Raw genomic sequence first — 22045 nt, forward strand, 5'->3', positions numbered from 1 at the left:
TGTGTATGTGTGACTGTATAGTGGCCTTACAGAATTTTGAACTCCATAGTGAATCATCTAAAAAGAAAAAAGACAGACTGACTGAAAGACAATTCTTTAATGTCACAGCAGAAGTAACAATGGATTTGTTTGCAAAATAAAAACAAAATAAACCAAAAACCAACCAGATATCACCCTCACCAAACCTCCAAGAAAAAACAAGTTTATTTGGTGTTTTGACTTTTTTAATTTCCTTTTTGTAAAACACATTTGAGCTGTTTCTTTGTTTGTTTTACTGACATTTCCTCTCATCGTGAACTGTTTTCACTTCGTCACTGAAACGGATAGAGGAGGGGTTGGTGTCACCCTAAACAGGTGACACCAAGCTGCAATTGTCCAATAAAAGAAGAAGGGGCTGGAAGCGACATATCGTGATGGGGAGGGGCAGTGACCTCTGACGGCAGTGGAAATCATTAGGCAGGACACAGATTAACGGTGATAGCTAAGCATACTTATAATAATAAGGAGTGAAGGGACTCAGCAACCAAAGTCACTCTAATGTCTGGGGCCTGTTTCATGAAGCAGGTTTTCTGAATTATCTGGATACAATTGCTGAGTAAAATCTTCAACTGGGGTTTTAGAAAATTATCACTCAGCATTATTGTCCAGGTAACTAACTGAATCTGCTTCTATGAACAGGCCTGTGGTTTGCAATCAATGGATAAAAAGAAAAACATCTTCCCCCAACACCTTATCTGTACATCTGCACCAATTTATTTAACTGTTTATATATGCAATCTGAGAGATTTATTTACACTTTGTCAGTTGTGAAGCGTGCCAGGGCATTTGTAATAGCTTGGTGGGGTGCGACTATGTATGTTGTCTTGCGTGTTCGACGTCTAACGCTCCTTTGTCTCATTCAGCCACTCTCCGGTAGAAATAGAGGTATCCCAGGTCCTTGGGAGGTTTTTCTGAAGCACACACCTTCTGATCATTGAAGATGACCCACCTGTGAATCAGAGAGAGATCACTCAGGTCACAAAATGGTTATTTTTTTACGTAATCTTAGGTAATTTAAATCCTGTGTTCAAAGACACATCCACTAGTACAGAGGGATTTATTTCTCCATATTCAAAATATATATCTAGAATATATTCCTAGGTGGACATAAACCATTTAACCCTCAGCTTGATGCAAGGTTAATAGAGCTCAACAGTGACCTCACACTTTTTTGATGGCTTCATTTCTGGAAGTAAATTCCATTTTAATTTAATCCACTGACTTTTCCAAATGTCCTTATAAAGAGTTTTAAGCCTTGAACCAATCCAACCAGCTACAATAAGAGTCATGACTATGAAATATTTTAATCAGAGCAAAAAAACTACAAGAAAAATGGTAAAAAGCAAAAAGGTACAAGACTGGAAAAGGTATCATTTGCAATGGTTAATGGGATGAGTAGTTTACTCATTTAAATAATTATGTACACTAAGACTTCCAACCTAATGATAGTTTAGCTCACTTCTTCTTGAACTGAATCCTTCTCATACCATTTATATTGTTGTGGTTTGTGTTGTCATTGACATGACACTGTGCTTCATTTCTGACTGCATTCACTGCTCCAGCGTCTAACGGTGTCGGTTCTACTGATTCCCCATGTGTGTGATGGGGAAGAATGGTTGGATCAGATATCCCACAAGTTGGCCCTCACAAACACTACACTCCAGTACATGTGGACACCCTTATGCATCATGGGAATTCTGAGGGAGGGGCGTAGGCTGCTTGTGCGCAGCGGTTTATTTATGCGTGTTGCCTGCCCCACGTTAATGACTTGTTTTTAATTGTCCTTTTTGTGCTTCTACTACATTCCTCAAAGCTCTCTGTGGATCGCTTTCGTTTCTTGTCTTGATGGGTGCGCATCTAGTGACTACCACAGGGAGCATTTCAGAATAAGAGCGTTTTACCTGCCGGACTTTGCCGACTTATTTAGATTTTGTTGATTTGGTGATTAGTGCTTGCTTTTTGTGCTTCTACTGTGATTAAGTGGCTACATAGTTAAAATGTTTCTTTTTTGTCTGATTTAACCGTGTTTATAGTTTATATACGATCAGAAGTCTATAATGGGTATTTTATTTTGAAATTGACCATTTCTCTGCCGTTTCTGTGTCTGACTTCCTGCCCGGTTCATCTGCGCTGTGCTACTTGACGCTGGGACGCTTCCTGGACGCATTCAGTCTATGGACGCACTGCAGCGCTTTTGGTGTAAGCAAAAACATTAAGTAGAAAGGCTGCTCTGGCAGCAGCGAAGCAGAAAGACTCTAGACTTTCGGAATGAGTCTGGGGTCATGTAAACTTGGTTAATATGTCCTTGTAGCTGGTGGGCCCAAAATGAAGCTCCGCCCGCAATGTGCTAACAGTCTAGCTCTGCCCCTGGATGTAAACAATTGTAAAGTTCAGTACTAGCAGGAGCCAACATGATTTGAGGGTTTTCAATCCAATCCAATCAGAGACGTCGCAGTTACATTTGAGGACTGTGGGTAGTGTAGTACTTCTCCGTGACATAGCAAATAAAATATACTTTTCTTAAAACAAGGTTGATATACAGACTTGTGGCTTCTACAGGAGCACATACTATCGTACTGTATGGTGCCCCCTGCTGAGGCTCTGTAAAACAGGCTACTTTATATATATTATTTTTGAATTAAGACATTTAATGAACAAATGAACTACTGGTTAGACAACAGAAAGAATACAAGTTACATGACTGTAAACTGTTTGTTTTTCTGTCAGCTGGAAACACAAGTAAACACTTACTGCTGATCCTTCTTGATGTGACAGACGTAGTGGCCGCACATCGTGCTCGTCCCCATGTGACTGATGAATGCAAACAGCTCATACTCTGGATAAAGGAAGGCAACCACCAGTTCCATTATAATTAGAAATTATGAAACCACATTATGACGGCTGAAAGAATATTAGACTTTAAATAGAACAATGATAATGTGGCTGTCATCTATTTCATGTTTCGGAATACACCTCTGCAATTAACTTGTCAGAAGACATCCTGAGGTAATGATCAATTCGAATGCCTCCTGTCTCATCATTCTAACTTACTGCCTGGTCCATCTCTGACACGAGGCCCAGGCGGCGGATCCCTGCCCCCCTCGCTCTCTGCGGCTGAGCGACCGCCTTCAGACACATCCATGGAGTCTAGGTCATCCAGGTGGGAGAAGATCCAGTCCACTGCCCGGTCGAGGACATTACTCTGTGCAACAAACACCAGTTAAAAGATGAATTATTTGAGAATATTAACAAATAAGACTTTCAGGTGAAATATGGCCTTTTCAAGCAGTCTGTTTCGATTTTACAGAACAGGTACAATATAAGTCAGATGGCCAGAGAATACTGATGTCATTGCTTCAGAGGTTGGCCATCAGATTATAGAAACACTGCAAAATACACTACCAGTCAAAAGTTTCCACACAACTTCCCATTTAAAGAGGTGGTATTATGCTTTTTCCCTTTCCTTTATTGAGTTATACACCTTTTTGTGCATGTAATAGGTTTGCAAAGTGAAAAAGCCCAAAGTCCAACCCAAAGGGAGTTCTCATCTCCCACAGAAAACCCTGCTCTGAACTGCTTGAAAACAGCTCGTTTGTAGTCCAGCTGCTTCCCTTTTATCCTTGTGACGACACAGGGGTGAAAGCTAAACGCGCCTCATATAAGGCTTGCCAAGCGGCCAGTCCAACACGCCCTCAAAAACACTGGTGGAAAAACACTGAGCTGCAGCACATACATCTTCTGTCCCTTCCAAACACTAGCTACCCTCCAGGCAGTCAATGGACATAAAGCTGTTACTGAGAGGTAGAGACAGAGCTCAGTTAAAACTTTCTGGATGAAAAATACTTTTGTTACAGATTAATAACTCACCACTGAAACTCTTGCTCCAACCAAGCTGGTCGGCAACAGTACAGCTGAAACAAAGCCGTGTTTGCATCTCACTGACCCGCCCTACTGGCTTCATGCTGACCTGCCCTTCTCAGCTTCTGATTGGCTAGTAGTTCTTAACTAGGAACTGCGCATGTGCAACTCCCAACAAAGATCATTTAGAGACAAGATGTATCACTCCATAGCTAAAACACAGGGTGAAAAGAGGAGCTGCAGCAATGTGCAGTATGACAAAAAATATGGTATTTTTTTAAAATTACACCATGTAAACCTGTTCTGGTACAACCCCTAAATAAGATTTTCAACCTGAGCATAATACCACCTCTTTAATGTTTTTTTAAAAAATTTAATGTATTTTTATTTTTTATTTCTATTATTTTCTACATTGTAGATTAATACTGAAGCCCTCAAAACTATGAAAGAACACATGGGGGATTATGTAGTAAACAAACCAGAAAATGTTTTATACTTTAGATTCTTCAAAGTAGCCATCTTTTGCTTTGATGACAGCTTCGCACACTCTTGGCATTCTCACAACCAGCTTCATAAAGTAGTCACCTGGAATGGTTTTCAGTTACCTGGTGTGTTTTGTCAAGAGTTTATTTGTGGAATGTCTTGCCTTCTTAATGTCTTTAAGACCATCAGCTGTGTTGTGCAGAGGTAGGGCTGGTAGTACACAGCTCTATACAGTGAATAGCCCAATTCGACTACTGTTCAAATACATATTATGGCAAGAACCACTCAACTAAGTAAATAGAAATGACAGTCCATCATTACTTTATTAGTTCATCAAAAAAAATTATAAAACTTTGGATGTATCCTCAAGTGCAGTCGCAAAAACCATCAAACACTGTGATGAAACTGACTCATATGAGAACCGCCCCAGGAAAGGAAGACAAAGAGATACCTCTGCTGCAGAGGATAAGTTTATTAGAGTTACCAGCCTCAGAAACTGCAAATTAACAGCACCTCAGATTAGAACCCACATAAACGCAGACACATCTCAACATCAACTGTTCAGAGGAGACTGCATGACTAAGGCCTTAATGGCTGAATTGCTGTAAAGAAGCCACTACTGAGGAAGAACAACAAGAAGAGAATTGCTTGGGCCAAGAAACATAAGGAAAGGACATTAGACAAGTGAAAATCTGTACTTTGGCATGATGAGTCCAAATTTTAGATTTTTGGTTCCGCCCACAATGTCTTTTCGAGAGACAGAAAAGGTGAGCTGATGGTTTCCACATATGTGGTTCCCACCGTGAAGCATGGAGGAGGTGGTATGATGGTGTGGGGGTGCTTTGCTGATGACAGTAGTCAACAGGGTAGCTTCTGAGCATCAGAAAACAAGAGAAAGGGTATAGCCATGCTACAAAGGCGTTTTCTCTGACTCAACATGAGACTGGTCCTGTAGCTCATAACGAGACAACAGCACAGGAAAACAGTGGAGGTTTGAGGGTACCTGCAGCTCTTTGCCTAACTAGTTCACTTCTGTAAAAAGGGCCCACAGCCAAATAAGTGGCAAAACATTAAATGTAAATTTCAATGTACTTTGGAAATGAACTAACCTAAATTAAGGTTCCACAAATTATGTTCTGTAACTGCTTCAGTAAAAGCCAAAGGCCATATGGAAATTTTAAATTAGTTTGTGGGTGTTTCCTGTGTTTTGGCTCTTACTCTCGTTCATCAGCGGTGCTTTGCCCTATGACACACTGTACTCTGTTCTTTTTTAAAACTAATTTCAGGCTGTTTCATTTGCACATTTGGCAAAACCTTACATGGTTGTTATTATTTAGTCACAAACACAAAAATCCTGGAGATACAGTAAGAAAAATCTAAGACATAGCTCTGCTTCTGAGACAACTTAGATTAATGCAACTTTAACTAAATCCTCTTGCTCATTTTTGTTGAGGCCAACGACAAGTTACAGTCTCCAAGAATGATGAATACTTGGCTACATTATTGTCTGAATAAAACGGGAGCAGCTGTGCCTGTATTGGCACAGTTCTACTTTTAGACAACAATGTGAAATTAGTCAAATCCCCATCTCTAACAGGACAGTTTAATTCTAACCGTGGCTCGAAGTGCTTTGGTTGCCTGGTCTCTGCTGAAGCCCATGGAGACTATGGTTGCCAGGTGCTCCTCAGAGAGGCTCTCTGTGGGCGTGGTCCCTGGGCCAGAGCTGCAGCCTGGCAATACCAGGGGGGCCGCGAAGTCTGCAACAAACCAGAAAGACAAGAAAATTAAATGTGCGGGGAGCGGTCAGATGATGGATGACTTGCTTTCTTGTAAATCACACTGCTCTGCACACCTGGGTCATCCATGTGGCTCATGATCCAATTCATGGAAGAGTCAATGCCAGTGTTCCCAGTGTAGTACACCGCTTTCCTGCAGGCCTCCAGAGGGAATCCCATCTCACATAACTGGGACACAGTGGAGTCATCAAGGACTGGAGCTGAGAGTGTGTTGAGAGGAAAAAGTTGAATTACCTGAATGTGTGATTTTGTGGAAACATTTATTACTTACAAAAGGAAAACTATTGTTTTTGTACCCTGAGTGCTTCCTTAATATTAACAAAAGCAAAATTATGAAAAGAACATAGAAACGTGAACTCATATACGCCAAAAATCAGAACCATTAAGATATTGCTTCCTTAGTTTGAAATGTAACTCACTTCACATTATGCAAATGTAAACAAACAATAAGGCAACGGAGGGACGCAAGAAAACAGAAAAGGCAGAAAAAAGAAAAGGAGGAAACAAGGGTGGACAAATAAGAGCATCACAGAGGAAGAAGGAAAAGAGCAGAAATGACAGACAGACTAACACAGCAGTGGGGAGTAGAGTGAGTCGTCCTCCTCGTTGCCATGGGAACCCAGGATACCTTTAACCTCCACATCTGGGGTCATGAGTGGGGGCGGGGCCACCTCTGGTAGAAGCTCTTCCCCCGGTTGCTGGCCAGTTGCACGCAACGCGCTCAGGTCGAGTGTATCAGGAACGTCGATGCTCACGTCTGCACAGAAACATTTTCATTTCAAATTACCCATGATGCACTGTAGTCCAACACCTTTATTACTGATAGTATTCTTAGGAATGATAATGTACAACAAGATGAGCCAATATCTGGAAACTGATATGGAGATGCAGTATTTAGGTGATGTATTGCAACACCAGGTGAAACTGCCTGACATCATCTTCAACACAACAATGCAATAACTCCCTTCACCGTTCCAGCAGCATACAACACACAGGAGCTTTACTTTGGTCTTGAGAAGCTGCAGCCTTTATTCACTGACAAACTAACATACACTGTACATTTACTGCTAAACTGACAACTTCACGGCTCACCTATCCACTCCAACCACCAACCCTCTCTCACCCACGCACTCACTACGCTCACAAAAAGAAGCGACTCGCCAGCGACCAGCAGCTCAGTTTTGTATGAAGTTATGAAAAAAAACAGATATCGTCAAGCCTACTTAACCCCTTCATACATTGAGTTGGACCTTGAAAAAGATACTGGCACCATTGCCCAAAGACTCAAAAGTTACAGAGCGGCACAATTCCGGGAAGTTGAGAAAAGTTCAACTTGGCCTCCTGGCCACTTCTTGCTTCCTGTTTATATCCAAAGTATGTGTGTATGGTGAGCGATTTTGTCAGGACTTAGCCCATAGCTCTTTTGTATGTTGTTGTAAGGTATTTAGGGGTAGTACCAGAACAGGTTTACATGGTTTAATTTTCAAAAAAAATATTTTTTGTCATACTGCGCATTGCTGCAGCTCCTATTTTCACCCTGTGTTGAAAGCTTCGTTTTAGCTATAGAGTGACACATCTTGTCTCTAAATGATCTTTGTCGGGAGTTGCACATGCGCAGTTCCTAGTTAAGGACTACTAGCCAATCAGAAGCAGAGAAGAGTCGGCCAAAGAGAAGCCACTAAACGGCTTCGTTTCAGCTGTACATGTTGCCGACCAGCTTGGCAACATAGACTGAAGCAAGAGTTTCACAGTGGTGAGTTATGTAATCTTTCATCCATAAAGTTATAACTGAGCTCTGTCTCTACATCACAGTAACAGCTTTATGTCCATTGAGTGCCTGGAGGGTAGCTAGTGTTTGGAAGGAAGAGTAGTTGCATGCTGCAGCGCAGTGTTTTTCCACCAGTGTTTTCGAGGGCGTGTTGGACTAGCCATTTGGTGAGCGTTATATGATGCGAATTTTGCTTTCATCCCTGTGACGTCACAAGGATAACTCAATAAAAGGAGAGGGGAAAAGCCAAAAAGCATAATACCACCTCTTTAATGTGGGGTAGTGATCTATTCTCAAAATTGTTTTGTATCTTTAACCTGCAGTGTGAAGGTTTTGTCTCCCGCTTCTGACAGTGAGAGTAAATTACACAACACTGCCCACACATGCTTATGACGTATAGGCTCTGCCACACTGAGTTTCTGCTACCGCTGCAGTTGCTACCCACTTTAGCGTTGGCAAACCAATCATTGCTGGTTGGCATAAAACATATCATTACCGGTTCCCCAGCACGGGAATGTGGCCACAGACACAGATTTAAATGCTGCAAATACAGAGAGATTTACCTGGCAGTGATAGGCTTAATCAGCATTGTGTGAACTCGTTTGGCAAGGGCTTGAATACAAAAGGATTTATATGTAAAAAGAGCCGCCATTTTCATTCCATTCCCTTTTCTCCTGTTTTCTTTTTGTGTTGACAGGGAGATAAGTTCAGGGTTTTAACTTTTCTTTTTGGGTAGTTTATTTAGTACTATAGCTTTATTTCAACTTAGGGCTAGTTGGTTTGTTATTTTGGCCAGGGCTAGTTGTATATCTCTGGCAATAAAAGATTGAAAACTGGAAGAAACAGAATTCTTTATCTAGTCTTACAGTACTCTCTTCTCCCCAAGACCAACTTGAGAGTCGTACACATGCAGAAGCAACAACATGGAGACAAATATATGCATTCATTCCGATTCTCCCATGAAACAGAACCACAAAGTTGTTCTCTGCTCAAACAAATGACACAAAAGCACTTTAAACAAAACGGAGGAAGAGCTGATCGTCACCATCAATGGCTTCCCAAATGTCTGCCATTTAACTTTAACGTGCTTCTGGGACTTGAAAAGAAAAAACTATGTGTGTAAACACCTTATCAGGAAATTAACTTATGCGTCTTGCGCCAGAGTAGTGACAATCGGAAGAAATCAGAGCAGGGTATGTAAATTTCCATCTCAACACTGAATACACCCACAGGCATTAGGCTTATGAGCGGAAAGAGAGAACCTGCCACTTTCAGTCCATATGTGTTAAATGGGGGTAAGACTGTTCCCACTTACCAAATCTACATTTCTTTACACTAATATTACTCATTTAAGTTTGATAATTTCAAGTTAATAGTAGCTTTAAGCATCAGTACTGTAGTGGTGATAATTTGCAGTTAGCAGTGACTAGTCAATCAAGTAAACCCAAGAGGAATTGCTTTATGTGTATCAAGTGCTTAAAAAGGTTTGGTCTGTAAGTTCTTGTTCTTCTTCATACATATTCAACGTAGTGACGAAACGTGCTCTGTAGACCGGTCGTCCATTTAAGCTACAGTAGAAACATGGAGACTCAACATGGCAACATCCATGTAAGAAGACCCCCAGTGTATGTAGATAGAAATAGCTCATAAGCTAATAAAAACACAACTGTTTATTTTGAAAGGTCTTATAGACCAATGAAAACATACTTGTGAAAATTATATTGCATTTCTGTCAATAGATCCTCACAAATATTACAGACTGAACCTTTAAATACAAAACCCTTTAGAATATACACTGCTCAAAAAAAATAAAGGGAACACTTAAACAACACAATGTAACTAAACTCCAAGTCAACCACACTCCTGTGAAATCAAACTGTCCACATAGGAAGCAACACGGATTGACAGTCAATTTCACATGCTGTTGTGCAAATGGAATAGACAACAGGTGGAAATTATAGGCAATTAGCAAGACACCCCCAATAAAGGAGTGGTTCTGCAGGTGGTGACCACAGACCACTTCTCAGTTCCTATGCTTCCTGGCTGATGTTTTGGTCACTTTTGAATGCTGGTGGTGCTTTCACTCTAGTGGAAGCATGAGACGGAGTCTACAACCCACAAAGTGGCTCAGGTAGTGCAGCTCATCCAGGATGGCACATCAATGCGAGCTGTGGCAAGAAGGTTTGCTGTGTCTGTCAGCGTAGTGTCCAGAGCATGGAGGCGCTACCAGGAGACAGGCCAGTACATCAGGAGACGTGGAGGAGGCCGTAGGTAGGCAACAACCCAGCAGCAGGACCGCTACCTCCACCTTTGTGCAAGGAGGAGCAGGAGGAGCACTGCCAGAGCCCTGCAGAATGACCTCCAGCAGGCCACAGATGTGCATGTGTCTGCTCAAACGGTCAGAAACAGACTCCATGAGGGTGGTATGAGGGCCCGACATCCACAGGTGGGGGTTGTGCTTACAGCCCAACACTGTGCAGGACGTTTGGCATTTGTCAGAGAACAACAAGATTGGCAAATTCGCCACTGGCGCCCTGTGCTCTTCACAGATGAAAACAGGTTAACCCTGAGCACATGTGCCGTGGAGAACGTTCTGCTGCCTGCAACATCCTCCAGCATGACCGGTTTGGCGGTGGGTCAGTAATGGTGTGGCGTGGCATTTCTTTGGGGGGCCGCACAGCCCTCCATGAGCTCGCCAGAGGTAGCCTGACTGCCATTAGGTACCGAGATGAGATCCTCAGACCCCTTGTGAGACCATATGCTGGTGCGGTTGGCCCTGGGTTCCTCCTAATGCAAGACAATGCTAGATCTCATGTGGCTGGAGTGTGTCAGCAGTTCCTGCAAGAGGAAGGCATTGGTGCTATGGACTGGCCCGCCCGTTCCCCAGACCTGAATCCAATTGAGCACATCTGGGACATCATGTCTCGCTCCATCCACCAACGCCATGTTGCACCACAGACTGTCCAGGAGTTGGCGGATGCTTTAGTCCACGTCTGGGAGGAGATCCCTCAGGAGACCATCCGCCACCTCATCAGGAGCATGCCCAGGCGTTGTAGGGAGGTCATACAGGCACGCGGAGGCCACACACACTACTGGGTCTCATTGTGACTTGTTTTAAGGACATTACATCAAAGTTGGATTGGGCCTGTAGTACGGTTTTACACTTTGATTTTGAGTGTGACTCCAAACCCAGACCTCCATGGGTTGATAAATTAGATTTCCATCGATCATTTTTGTGTGATTTTGTTGTCAATGCATTCAACTATGAAAGGAGTATTTAATGAGATTATTTAATTCATTCAGATCTAGGATGTGTAATTTTAGTGTTCCCTTTTGAGCAGTGTACTATGGTCTAGTGTGTTCCAGTGAGCAGATTTCCAACTCTGTTAGAAATACACATCCACCTTTTCAACACAAATATTTCATATCTTTGCTCACCCAGTTTCTTTGGAACCCAGTCAAGGCCAAAGGTGAACTTCTTTATCTGTATGACCAGGTGGTCAGGGAAAGAGGCAAAGCGGGTCGTTCTGGCAAATGAGACAAAAGCTGATATTAATAAAATAAATCTCAAGATTTGTTTCAATCAACCACTCATAATGTGCAGCTGTCTCTTTTCATACTTGGTAGCAGTAGTCTTGGTCTGGACAGCTGAGCTCCAGAAGTCTGTAAGGATCTCTGGTTCGCTGAGGGCTGCCATGCAAGCTGTGAAGGGGATTTGTGCACGCACAGTAGGGGCTGATGAGTCCCCCTCCTCACGCCGGCGCTCCGCCTCCTGAAGCTCTTCTGTCAGAGAAATATGTACATGGTTGAGAAACAACAACTTGTACACCACTGTGTGACAAGTAAGTATTAACACAACTCAGGATACAAAGCATTATGCATATGAGGGTTGGGCGATGTCTACAAAATTCCCATCGGATGAGGTCTACATTGAAACATCGGGATGGACGACGGCGTCAGAGGCGTGCGCAGGTGGGAGGAATAGCGGTCGTTTTTTTACAAGCATGGAACAAGTAAAGCAGCATTGAACACACAGGGTGCAGATGTTGGTTTCGGTTGTTTGATAGGCTGCGTCATTAAAAAGCCCAGAAGCGGCTCACCTGCTGCCGTGATAACGTATCTCGTGTGGAAACATATGGAAAAAAGACGAGTTTAGTCTCTTTGAGGCAACTTTATAAAACGTACTGCTGATGAAAAGTGGAGCAGATGGGCGAGACAGAGAGAGGCGGGGCGGGGAGACAGATAGAGGTGGGGCAAGCCGGTGTGTTTAACTGAGGTGTGGGCTTCTTGTGTGTCTGAGAGTGGGGCGAAGAGAATTCCGAGGAAGGTGCGAAGCATATTTAAAATTTATAATAATAATATTCGTGGCGATTAAAACCTGCTTTCACATGGCGGTATTATGTGAAAAATTTAGATTTTTTGCGGGGGGAAGGGTTTTATAATCACGATGCCTGCTCAACCATTGACCATCTGTCAGCCATCTCTATCGGTCCAACCTCTAATGCATCTATGTCTATGGGTGTGGGGAAACATCTTTTAATGATTTAGAAAGAATTAAGAGGCATCATATCACCACCTTAAAGCGGCACACCGATTTTACACGGTTAAGTTTACTTGAGGGGAGTACTATACGGTCTGTAAAAAACAAAACAAACATTGTTTAATGTCTTCTGTGACTCTGGAGAGTTTTCTCAAGTAAAACATACAAACAAATAACTCTGTAATAACACTGTCCTCACTTCATTTATAGAAGGGTACACTAAAAATAGTCACAAACATGCCACATTACATCTGATTCTGGAGAAATCCAACATGACAAATATCGTGATATAGAGCAAACAATTACAGAGCAAGTAATGTAACTAATGTTAGCAAAGTTGTGGATTAGCAAACTGTTGCTACTGCAAAGCTAACATGCCAAGAGGACAAGACGGTCCTACAGTCAGCACACCGGCTCCAAACAGCGATCCTCACACCTCTCCTGCTACTATAGGTAACATCAAAACAACAGCCGGTCTTGGCAAACTAGAAAGTAAGCTGAATGTCCATGGTCTACTCTATTTAACGTTACCTAACACACAAATCATGGATGGGACAGCTTGAATAGTGTTGTGTGGCGGAGTACGGGCCACTTTGTTTGCCACTTTGCCTATTTACAGAGCCAGAGCCGTGAACAAACACCGGGTTTTTTTCAATGCACACATAGAACAGACAGCTAGCGGACCCCGAGGAGGTTTGACAAAAACATTTATATCTGTTACTAACTGTATTATTCTCATAATGATATCTGCCAGTCACTTTTTTTTTATTAAATTGGAATATGTAATTCCCAATTTTTATTTTCTGGGGTCACCGTTTTATTTTTCAAATTTCCCAACACCTTCTTGCTACCTGCTGCATATAATCCTGTTCTTCAGTATGGCCACTGCACACCACAATGAGCACAACTCACTCCGCTGACCATGTGTACACTTGCAGATTGAGTTGGACATTGTATCCCATTAGCGCCTCACCTGTGTTTGTCGCCTGGTCCATCTGCACAGGCAGCTGGACGATGTAATCCACCCGCTGTGTGTACTTGGCTTTCTGTGATTGCTGACACACAATCCTCTCCTCCACCAGGAACCTGAAGGCTTCAGATGGGTTGGACCCAGAGCGACAGTTCCTCTGTGGGTGAAAAGAAATAATCATATAAGACAAAAGCTGGGGGCCGAATAAAGAAGCAGAATTATGAAATGTTTCTTTACCTCCACCATGTTTATGAAGTGCAATAAAAACTCCTGAGCATCCTGTTGTCTATTGGTGGAGAACTCTGGGTGGCCACGCCCAACAAGTGCTTTGAACATTTGTGGTGCTATGCCGATTTGGTCTCCCTGCAAACAAAGCACAGTCTGATTTGTCAACAGTGAGGGCTAATATTAGGTAGACCACATTCTCACTGTTTTCTGAGAGTAAACCCCACGTGTGCCACAGATATCTGCTAAACCGAAGATTTGCAAATCCACTGTGACTGATTGTTTCTTCTTACTCTGGGTTCAGATGCACCATTTTCATCTCCAGGGTCTGGTGCTGGTTTGGAATACTCTCCCGACAACAGACCGTAGCCGAGCTTGGCTCTGTGTGTAAACAAACAAAGCTGACATCACTGTGCATCCAACATTATACAAGAGTCTCACACAGGAGGAGGATTTGGAAAGGCCTAGATGCATTTTTGGCACTCAAATAACATGATAGAATGTGTGATCAGGGAGAAAAGTCATCTCTGGTGGGAATAAAAAAGTTTTTTCTACAGCAACAAAAGTAGCTATTGTTTAGAATTAGGCCGCATACACATCAAAACTGGCAGGTTTCAATTTTAAGAGGAAACATAAGATTATACTGTAAAATAAGTCACTGCAACGAAAGAGTGTTGAGTTGCTTTATAGGACAAACATCAGGAATGTAGATCATACCAGACAAGGTTTTACTTTTGTTGTCACAATTAGATGCTCTGTCAGTTTAGATAAGATACAGTAGAACAAGTTCCTGCAATGGCAGAGAGCTAAAATGACCCTGTTGATATCAATAAAGCATTTCAATTCAGAAGGATAACTCACATTTAGGGTTAAAGTTTGGGAGTATTTTAGACACTCAACAACGTGCTGCTCCGTGAACTTCACTGCAGCACAACTGCTGTGGGTCGTCTAACATTCGGCAGATTCATATTTTCTGTTTCATTTTAAGATGTGCTGCTATTGTCATTCTAATGTGACTGAAAAAAATATTATTGATTAGATATGTTTTTACTCAACTTTTTTTTCTTTAGAATACACATAATTAGTCATTAGATTAATCGACTAATCGAAAAAATAATCATTAGATTAATCGACTTGAAAAATAATCGTTATGTACAGCCCTAACTACATTGGAAACAAAAATCACATTTAAACACAAATCTGCCTGGAATAGAGTCTGTAACCAGCTTTTTGGCTGACAGCTGGCACACAATGAGTGGGCTTATGCGTATATACCTATATGGATGGTTTATTTCATATTCTGTGCATGATGGCAACATTTTGAAGACATAATGGGAAAGAGGGCAGGATGCGTGTTTGAATAAATGTGTGTGGAAATTGTGCAACAGGAGAAGAGGTATGCAAAAAAAAAAGCAATTTAGAATTTTAAATATTTAACAGTCCTTGCTTTTGCTAACATTACCACTGATGAGTGATTAGGAGAGGAAACTCACACTTGGGTTTTGAAGTCCTGGGTGGGGTCGCTTGGGGCTTCATCAATGATCTTGTCGATGTTAGACACGTACCTGGTCGAAAAACATGAACATGCAGAGAATGATATAAAACAAATATTTAAATATTCAAATATAAAGCAATATTTTATTGCAGTCTGCCATAAGAATTAATATTGTCTTAAACCACAGGATGTGACATGGTCATACTAACAACTTGTGAGGAACAGCAGCATTGGGGCTATGCGTAGAAGATGGTACTGACTTGTTCTGGAAGTCTGGAACGGTGAAGAGAACTTGCATGACAGAGTTGAGGTAGCAGCTGTTGCCCAGGTTCTTCATGCCAGTCAAACCAGGGCCAAATAGGGGCCGTAGGGTGGTCCCAGATTCCTGGATCACCTCCCACTCCCCCACACGCTGGTTCACAGCAATCTCCAGCTCTGTCATCGTCCTCTCAGTCTGAAAGGCAAAAATTCAAAGCGATAAGAAAAGAATCAAGGGTGCAGGGTTCAAGAAAATGAAATTCTATGCAGCAGCCTTCATATGTAAAGGCACACTTTGAGAATGATAAGCAAATTTAGCCAATACGATGTAGTAATGACAGCATCCAGACAAGGGAGAAACTACAAAACACGTCATGCCTGCACTAAGTGCTGCACTTTATCTTCTGCTCCACTGTAGCCCAACTCCTCCACCCCCTGTCTATGCAACATCATTCATCAAGAAACAACATCACAGTACTCAGTGAGAGGTACAGAGATCTTAGACTCTGCATGAGAGAAGAGCAGGTGGCAAAGACATTAATTGCAGCTGGAAATCACACGAAATAGGTGAGGGGGAAAATATCTGAAAGTGGGCTGATATGAAAATGGATATGTTGTGAAAGTAAGAGCACCCAAGGGATATGACAGTGTTATTATAGTCAATCAGTACCAATGTTTCCCCACATACAGATTTGGGAGGGCCGCACCAGGTATGTTAACAGCCACCACAATATATTTGGTGACCCATTTAAGCATTTTGCAGAGAAACACAGAGGGAGATCTGGTATTACGTTATAAGACGCAGACACGGTGGATATTTTACAAGCACAAGTAAAGCAACAGTGAACACGTCATTCATTTTGCTCGTTTCAGGAGGCTACCAAAAGACGTGCTCAGTGCTCTTTCAGTGACTTTATACAAAGTACTGCTGATGGAGAAAGTCAGCAAAGCAGACACATGCAGGGAGAAACAGAAGGAGACGCAGCAAGCTGGTGTGTTTACAATAATGGACCTGGGGCCTGTAGTACGAAGCAGTATTAGAAGATAGCGAGGTAACATCGGGGTTAACCCTGGGTTTTCAGTCCTACGACTTACCGTGGTACATCGCCATGGAACTGAACGGCTAACCTGCTCCGGAGCAGATTAGGTTGGAGATAAGAGGTCAACGCTATAAAAACACAGCCTAAATGGACCAATCAGTTCTTTTGGAAAATGACATCACCAGTGGTAGAAGATCCCGCAGACTGTCTTAACGGCTACTTTTATGTTTTCTGTAGTGATGTAGAGATGCTTTTGTATAGCGACATCGTCCTACAGAGAATGACTGAAACACTAAAGCCTTGTAGGCCTACTCGTTGTACTTTTAAGATATTACAGTACGCCTACTTACCGCTTTAAAAATAATTTTATTATTTATTTGCTCCCAAGTCCATATCGCACAGCCTTTTTCAGCTGTTAAAATAAATGGGTTTCATTTTAATGCTGAATATTATGAGAATATGGTTTTGGTAAGACTATTCAAATAAAATTTGTTTATTGTAACTTTAGGTTGCATTTGTTCCCTAAATTATGTCATGTAACGCCACACCTTTGGGAGCAGGTAAAGTGGGGGAACTCTCAGTAAATGCTGATATACTGATAGATAATGTCTTTAGAGCACATTTTATGGCATGAATAAATCTTCCTGTTTCGTTGCTTTATAAAGTTAATTTAGAACAATGTTTCTGAGTGTGTTAAATAAGTGAAATATTTGAAGCGACAAGAAGTTCTTAAAAGTGATTTGGACGACTGCTTCAGTGCCCGAGGTTTTTAATGTCGAACACAGCCAGGCTGAAAAAATAAGGCTAAAATTGCCATAAGAACACATCAAAGCAACACATTCATATTATACGGCAATAAAAACTTCATTCACACTGTTTTCTGTCTTCCTGCATTTTGCAGGTGGAGTTTTATGTGAATGCACTCATGGCTGGACTGGGAAACTCTGGGTTTATTTACCGAGCTTTGTGTGACTGATTATCCTGATCACAAATGTTAGGGTTAGTGAAGCCAGATAATGAAAAGATATCCAGGGTAAGTTGAACCTGCTTCGTAGTACAGAGGTGTAGATGTGTGTGCACGATTGTGGGGGAAAGCAAGATGAGCAGATTCAAGTAGTGAGTAAACACTAAAACAAGGTAGAGAATCAAGCAGAATTAAAATGGAGAAATAAGAAATAACCTATTACAAATAGAAATATACCCAGCTGCCACTGACCCTGCCACAGTTACACTATCATTCTGTTGGAAACACTGAATAATACTATAATAATCCTTTAATAATGTTATATAAACATATACATAAGTAACAGGTAACAGTGTTCCGGCAAAAAGAAATGAACAAGAGGGAGTACCAGACAGACGTTTAAAGTACTATCGGCCCTCTAACACTTCAGCTACATTATAGACCTCTTAGTAATACACTGTAATCAATGGCTGCTCCATGAAGCAGAGCTGGACAGTTTGAATATCTGCCAGCAAGAATATAAAACAACAGAATATCTGACTTAATTCGTAACACTTCAATTGTAAAGCAGAGGGTCGAGCATCACTTCTGTGTACAAGAACTAGATACGATGTTGAACATAGTAAACCAGTGAGGAAAATGGTAGATCTGTTATTTGCAATTGTCAATGGGAGAAAAAAACAAAATAAAAACAAACAAACAGTCTGCCTCTACTAAAAAACAGTACAAACACAGAACTTGCCTTTTCCATGGTCATCATGTCAATGCCAAAGTGAGCTAGGTGCTCAGGTAACTTGGAATCCAGCACCATGTCATCCTCATCATAGGAATACACATCTGGACATCCAAAAAAGTGGTGGCAATTAAGGTCAATGAAGCACAATGCTTCAGACAAATGCACATACTGTATATTGTCAAACTAATTTTAATAGACATCAACCATTGCCCGCATATTATGCCCAAATCACACTTTTAGTTATCCTTTTAGCAGACAAATATTGTCAACATGATTTACAGGAAATTTCAGAAATCCTCTTTTTATCTCAGCGGGCTGGAGGGGTGTGCCGGTGTCTGCGTTTGATTGACAGCAGTCAGCCAGCTGAACAGCCAGCAGGGAAGGACAGACAAAGTAAATAAACCTGCGTTGTGGCGTATAAGACAGAGACAGAAAGTGTTGTTCCCATTGTAACTGAAGTATAAGGCCCACACCAGCATCTAAATGGGCCAATGTGATATTTACATGTGCACTTACATGCCATTTAATGTGCTACAACTGACCAGCCAATTATCTATTTAACCTGCAAATTGATGTTAACAGCATTTTTCCCAGGTGAATGTTTTATTGGTGGCTCGTTCAATAAGCTATGGTGCAGGACAAAAACAAGTGTTCATGTTTTGAAGTTAGATGGTAAGTCTGTGGCTCTCATGTTGAGTAGCAGGCTGTTGTCTGGCTGTTGGTCAGCGTTACCATCTAGCCGGAACAGGTGACAGTGCTGCTTTATCCAGACATGTGATGCAATTTGAGGGATGTCCGGAAACAAGTTACCCGTCTACGTAGTCAAAACAATTCTATTTAATTTCAGTTGAACTGTAACACAAAAAAAATCATTGTGACATCTGCTTACCTGCTCCATCAGGAGTGATGGTACCAAGTTTGACAGCCAGTGGGTATCCTGTCTCCTGGAAGTGGAGAAGGGCATGGTTGTTTCCCCCGGAGCCATCAAAATACCTGCGACCACACAGCACTTTGCCGTCCGTCAGGTTCATCCAAATATTCTCCTGGAGGTCACACACATCACAGCGCCAGCCACTAGGATGTAGAAAAGACAAGTAACACAAACTCCCCAATGCACTTGCTCTGAAATAAGTGTTTGTCTCTTGCACTGCACTTAAAGATCTTGGAAGCTTTGACTAGGGCTGGGCGATATGACCAAAAATGTTATAACAATAAAAAAAAATTCATATCATTCAATATCGGTAATTATCAAGATAAATGTCAAATCATTATTCATCAAGTTTAAAGGAAATTTTTGCCCTTGAATGAAAATTGAAAGGCCAGATGGTTAATTGTGTGGTTAAACTATACTGTATGGTCAGAACATGACAAACAGCGGATCGCTTCACAAGTATGAGGTAGAACATTCAAAACAGTTATGATCAAATTTTTTCAAAAAATATGATTAGTAACTCTTTTTGTGTCCCTTTTCCTCAACAAAATAAACATCTTAATAGAAAAATTAAGTGCTAATTCGATCGTAATTCCAATGAATTAAATCAAATATTTATTGATGATATATTGAACATTTGTTATTGAGGAAATTTATATTGCGATAATTATTGTTATTGTTTTATTGCCGAGCCCTAGCTTGGACTAATAAAACTGAACAGCTATTTTTATTCTAAATTGTATTATAGGAGACATCAACATCAATGGACTGATGCATTAGCATTGCATGGACATTTTCTTCACTTAGTACACCTGTGCAATTGAAGGTTTAGTAGTATGAAGAGACAACTATCGCATTTGCAGTTTTGCACGTTTTCATCAATTTAAAATAGAATATTGGAGATGCTTTGTTAATAAAGTCACTATTTCCATTTTTGCGTGGCAAAAATTTCAACTGGAGGGAAGGTTTATTTAATGTCTCACCTGGGAGGGATCTTAACTCCGTTGTCAAGCTGTTTAAGGTCAGCGGCATGCCTTGACTCCTGTCTCACCTCTCCATCCCACTGCTGAACTTGTAAGGTATGAGACACTGAGTCAGCTGCCATGATACCCGCCATTGACAGGGACACCTTGAGGGACAGCAAATAGAAATGAATAGACAGGAATAAATTGAAGTGAAGTAAAACTGTACCTGTGTCAATTCTAAAATTTTAGAACATAATTGGTACAAAGCACATTGAGACACCCCTGATCAAATTTCCCTTGCCAGAAAACACACAGAAATCTCACCCGCTCTCTCACAACATCAGGCATGGTAGCAAGGTCCTCTGATGTCACTTCCTGTCTGTCAGGTAAAATGACCACCTTTACATCCTCCTCATACTGCTCCTGCTCCACATCAAAACCACCTTCAATCCCTGGGTAGACCAGAAACAAGGGGGGTGTAAAGACACAGGTCAGTCTCATAGGAGAACTCCTCTATAATCTGTGTTTGTATAAATACTCTCTCATGCACTCACCTATAGCCAATCTGGTGGGCTTTTTCTTAGGCGGGTGTCCGGATCCAGAGTTATTGTCGTCTTCCTTCTGTGAGAAGGACATAGCATATCAGTGGGTGTCGAGATTTGTTCCCTTGAAATGTAAGGAAATGGTGCTGATCTTATCAAACGTAATTTAGATATGTGTTCACGTGGAACTGACCACTGTCTTAAGTAAAACAAATCATGATTAAGTGTCCACCTTAGCTTTGCGAGTCCGGGTGATGTGGAAGTAAGCCCTCTGGCCAGACCGAGCATGGTGCCTGTCCACATACCGACTCCCAAAGCCCAAGAAACTGTTCATGCACACATACAGACCTCCTTCGCTCTCCTACAAAGAAGATACAGGCAATGGTAAATGTTACAACCTGTCCTCATATCTCTCCATCGTGACACAACACTAGGAAGTTAAAGTTAAAGGCAATGTCTTAACCATGTCACATTATAAGGCTCTTCGATCTGCCCGCTAACACTTGTAATTCAGCTCAACACTGGTTTATTGTTATCCACGAGAAACGTCAACATAAAGATTGAGATATTATGGGCTAAATTACGTTGAAAAGCATGACTTGTCCTGACAGTTGTGGCCAAAAAAACGGCTAAGCTAACGTTAGTTTGCTAGCTAGTTTGACAGTACACAATTCCACCAACTAGCTAGCTAACAGGCTAGAGCCGCTAAGTTTCCATTACAATGCATTATTAGCTTAGCTTAATGCTAGCTTGCTAGTTAGTTGAAACAGGGAAATCTACAAAGCCAGTGCGTTAAAGTAAGCCTGCACTGACAATATATTAGATTAGAGAAAAACAACAGTGTGGAAAGGGGTGAGAAATTAAACATCACTGTTTGTTAGCTGACGTTTTAAATTATAAAGAGAAGACGGCTCACCGGCGAGGAAAATGACAAGGCGCATTCGTCTTTGTGGACACGGTCCCCGGGCTTCGGAACCCGAATTGTGGACAAAACCGACATCAAAATCTCACCAACATCCGCCATGACAAGCTAGCTAGTTCCGACTTTCAGTGGGACAATTGCTCTCTGAGTTTGGACCCCCAGCCCTTTAATTCCCTGGCTCGGAAGAGTGTCCGTTGTCTAGCCCGTCTTGTGCTGTGTGTGTTTGGCTGAATGAATCATGAGACGCTGCCTTGTGTTGAGGGAAGGCCGAACGAACTCAGTTCCCTGCACGCCGACGGGCTGCGGCTTGATACCGTAATCTGTACTATATCGGCACCCACCGTGATTTTGTAATGCAGTTAAATTACACTCGCATCGCATCCACCAAAGCAAAAATAATATCTGCATGCGGGGAATCGATTAATTGATAGATTCGCTGTATACATGTTACATACCACACAATGGATAATGATCATTACAGCTCAACATTTATTATTTGTATATTTACGGTAA

General features: G+C 41.7%; 1 protein-coding gene across 2 annotated transcripts; it reads right to left on the minus strand.

Annotated features, from left to right (window-relative positions):
* Positions 1-81: 81 nt before the first annotated feature.
* On the minus strand, positions 82-21789 carry usp5 (ubiquitin specific peptidase 5 (isopeptidase T)). Of its 2 annotated transcripts, none has more exons than XM_038711095.1 (20): positions 21527-21789; positions 20843-20971; positions 20623-20689; positions 20393-20520; positions 20087-20232; positions 19062-19246; positions 18179-18273; positions 15435-15628; positions 15173-15244; positions 13973-14060; positions 13692-13817; positions 13458-13611; positions 11565-11727; positions 11383-11471; positions 6748-6933; positions 6233-6376; positions 5995-6137; positions 3091-3241; positions 2791-2875; positions 82-988 (listed from the first exon to the last, which is right to left on the minus strand). In XM_038711095.1, exons 1-20 carry the CDS (start codon positions 21632-21634, stop codon positions 895-897), a joined length of 2547 nt encoding a protein of 848 aa, XP_038567023.1. In that variant the 5' UTR covers positions 21635-21789; the 3' UTR covers positions 82-894. The 2 variants fall into 2 exon arrangements, with proteins under 2 accessions (XP_038567023.1, XP_038567024.1); XM_038711096.1 differs by having other exon boundaries at positions 850-988; positions 6805-6933; positions 21527-21788.
* Positions 21790-22045: the final 256 nt, after the last annotated feature.

This window comes from Micropterus salmoides, unplaced genomic scaffold (assembly GCF_014851395.1).
Source record: "Micropterus salmoides isolate LMB-PRFRI ecotype aquatic unplaced genomic scaffold, ASM1485139v1 Ms_hic_scaffold_11, whole genome shotgun sequence".
Classification (NCBI taxonomy): Eukaryota; Metazoa; Chordata; class Actinopteri; order Centrarchiformes; family Centrarchidae; genus Micropterus; species Micropterus salmoides.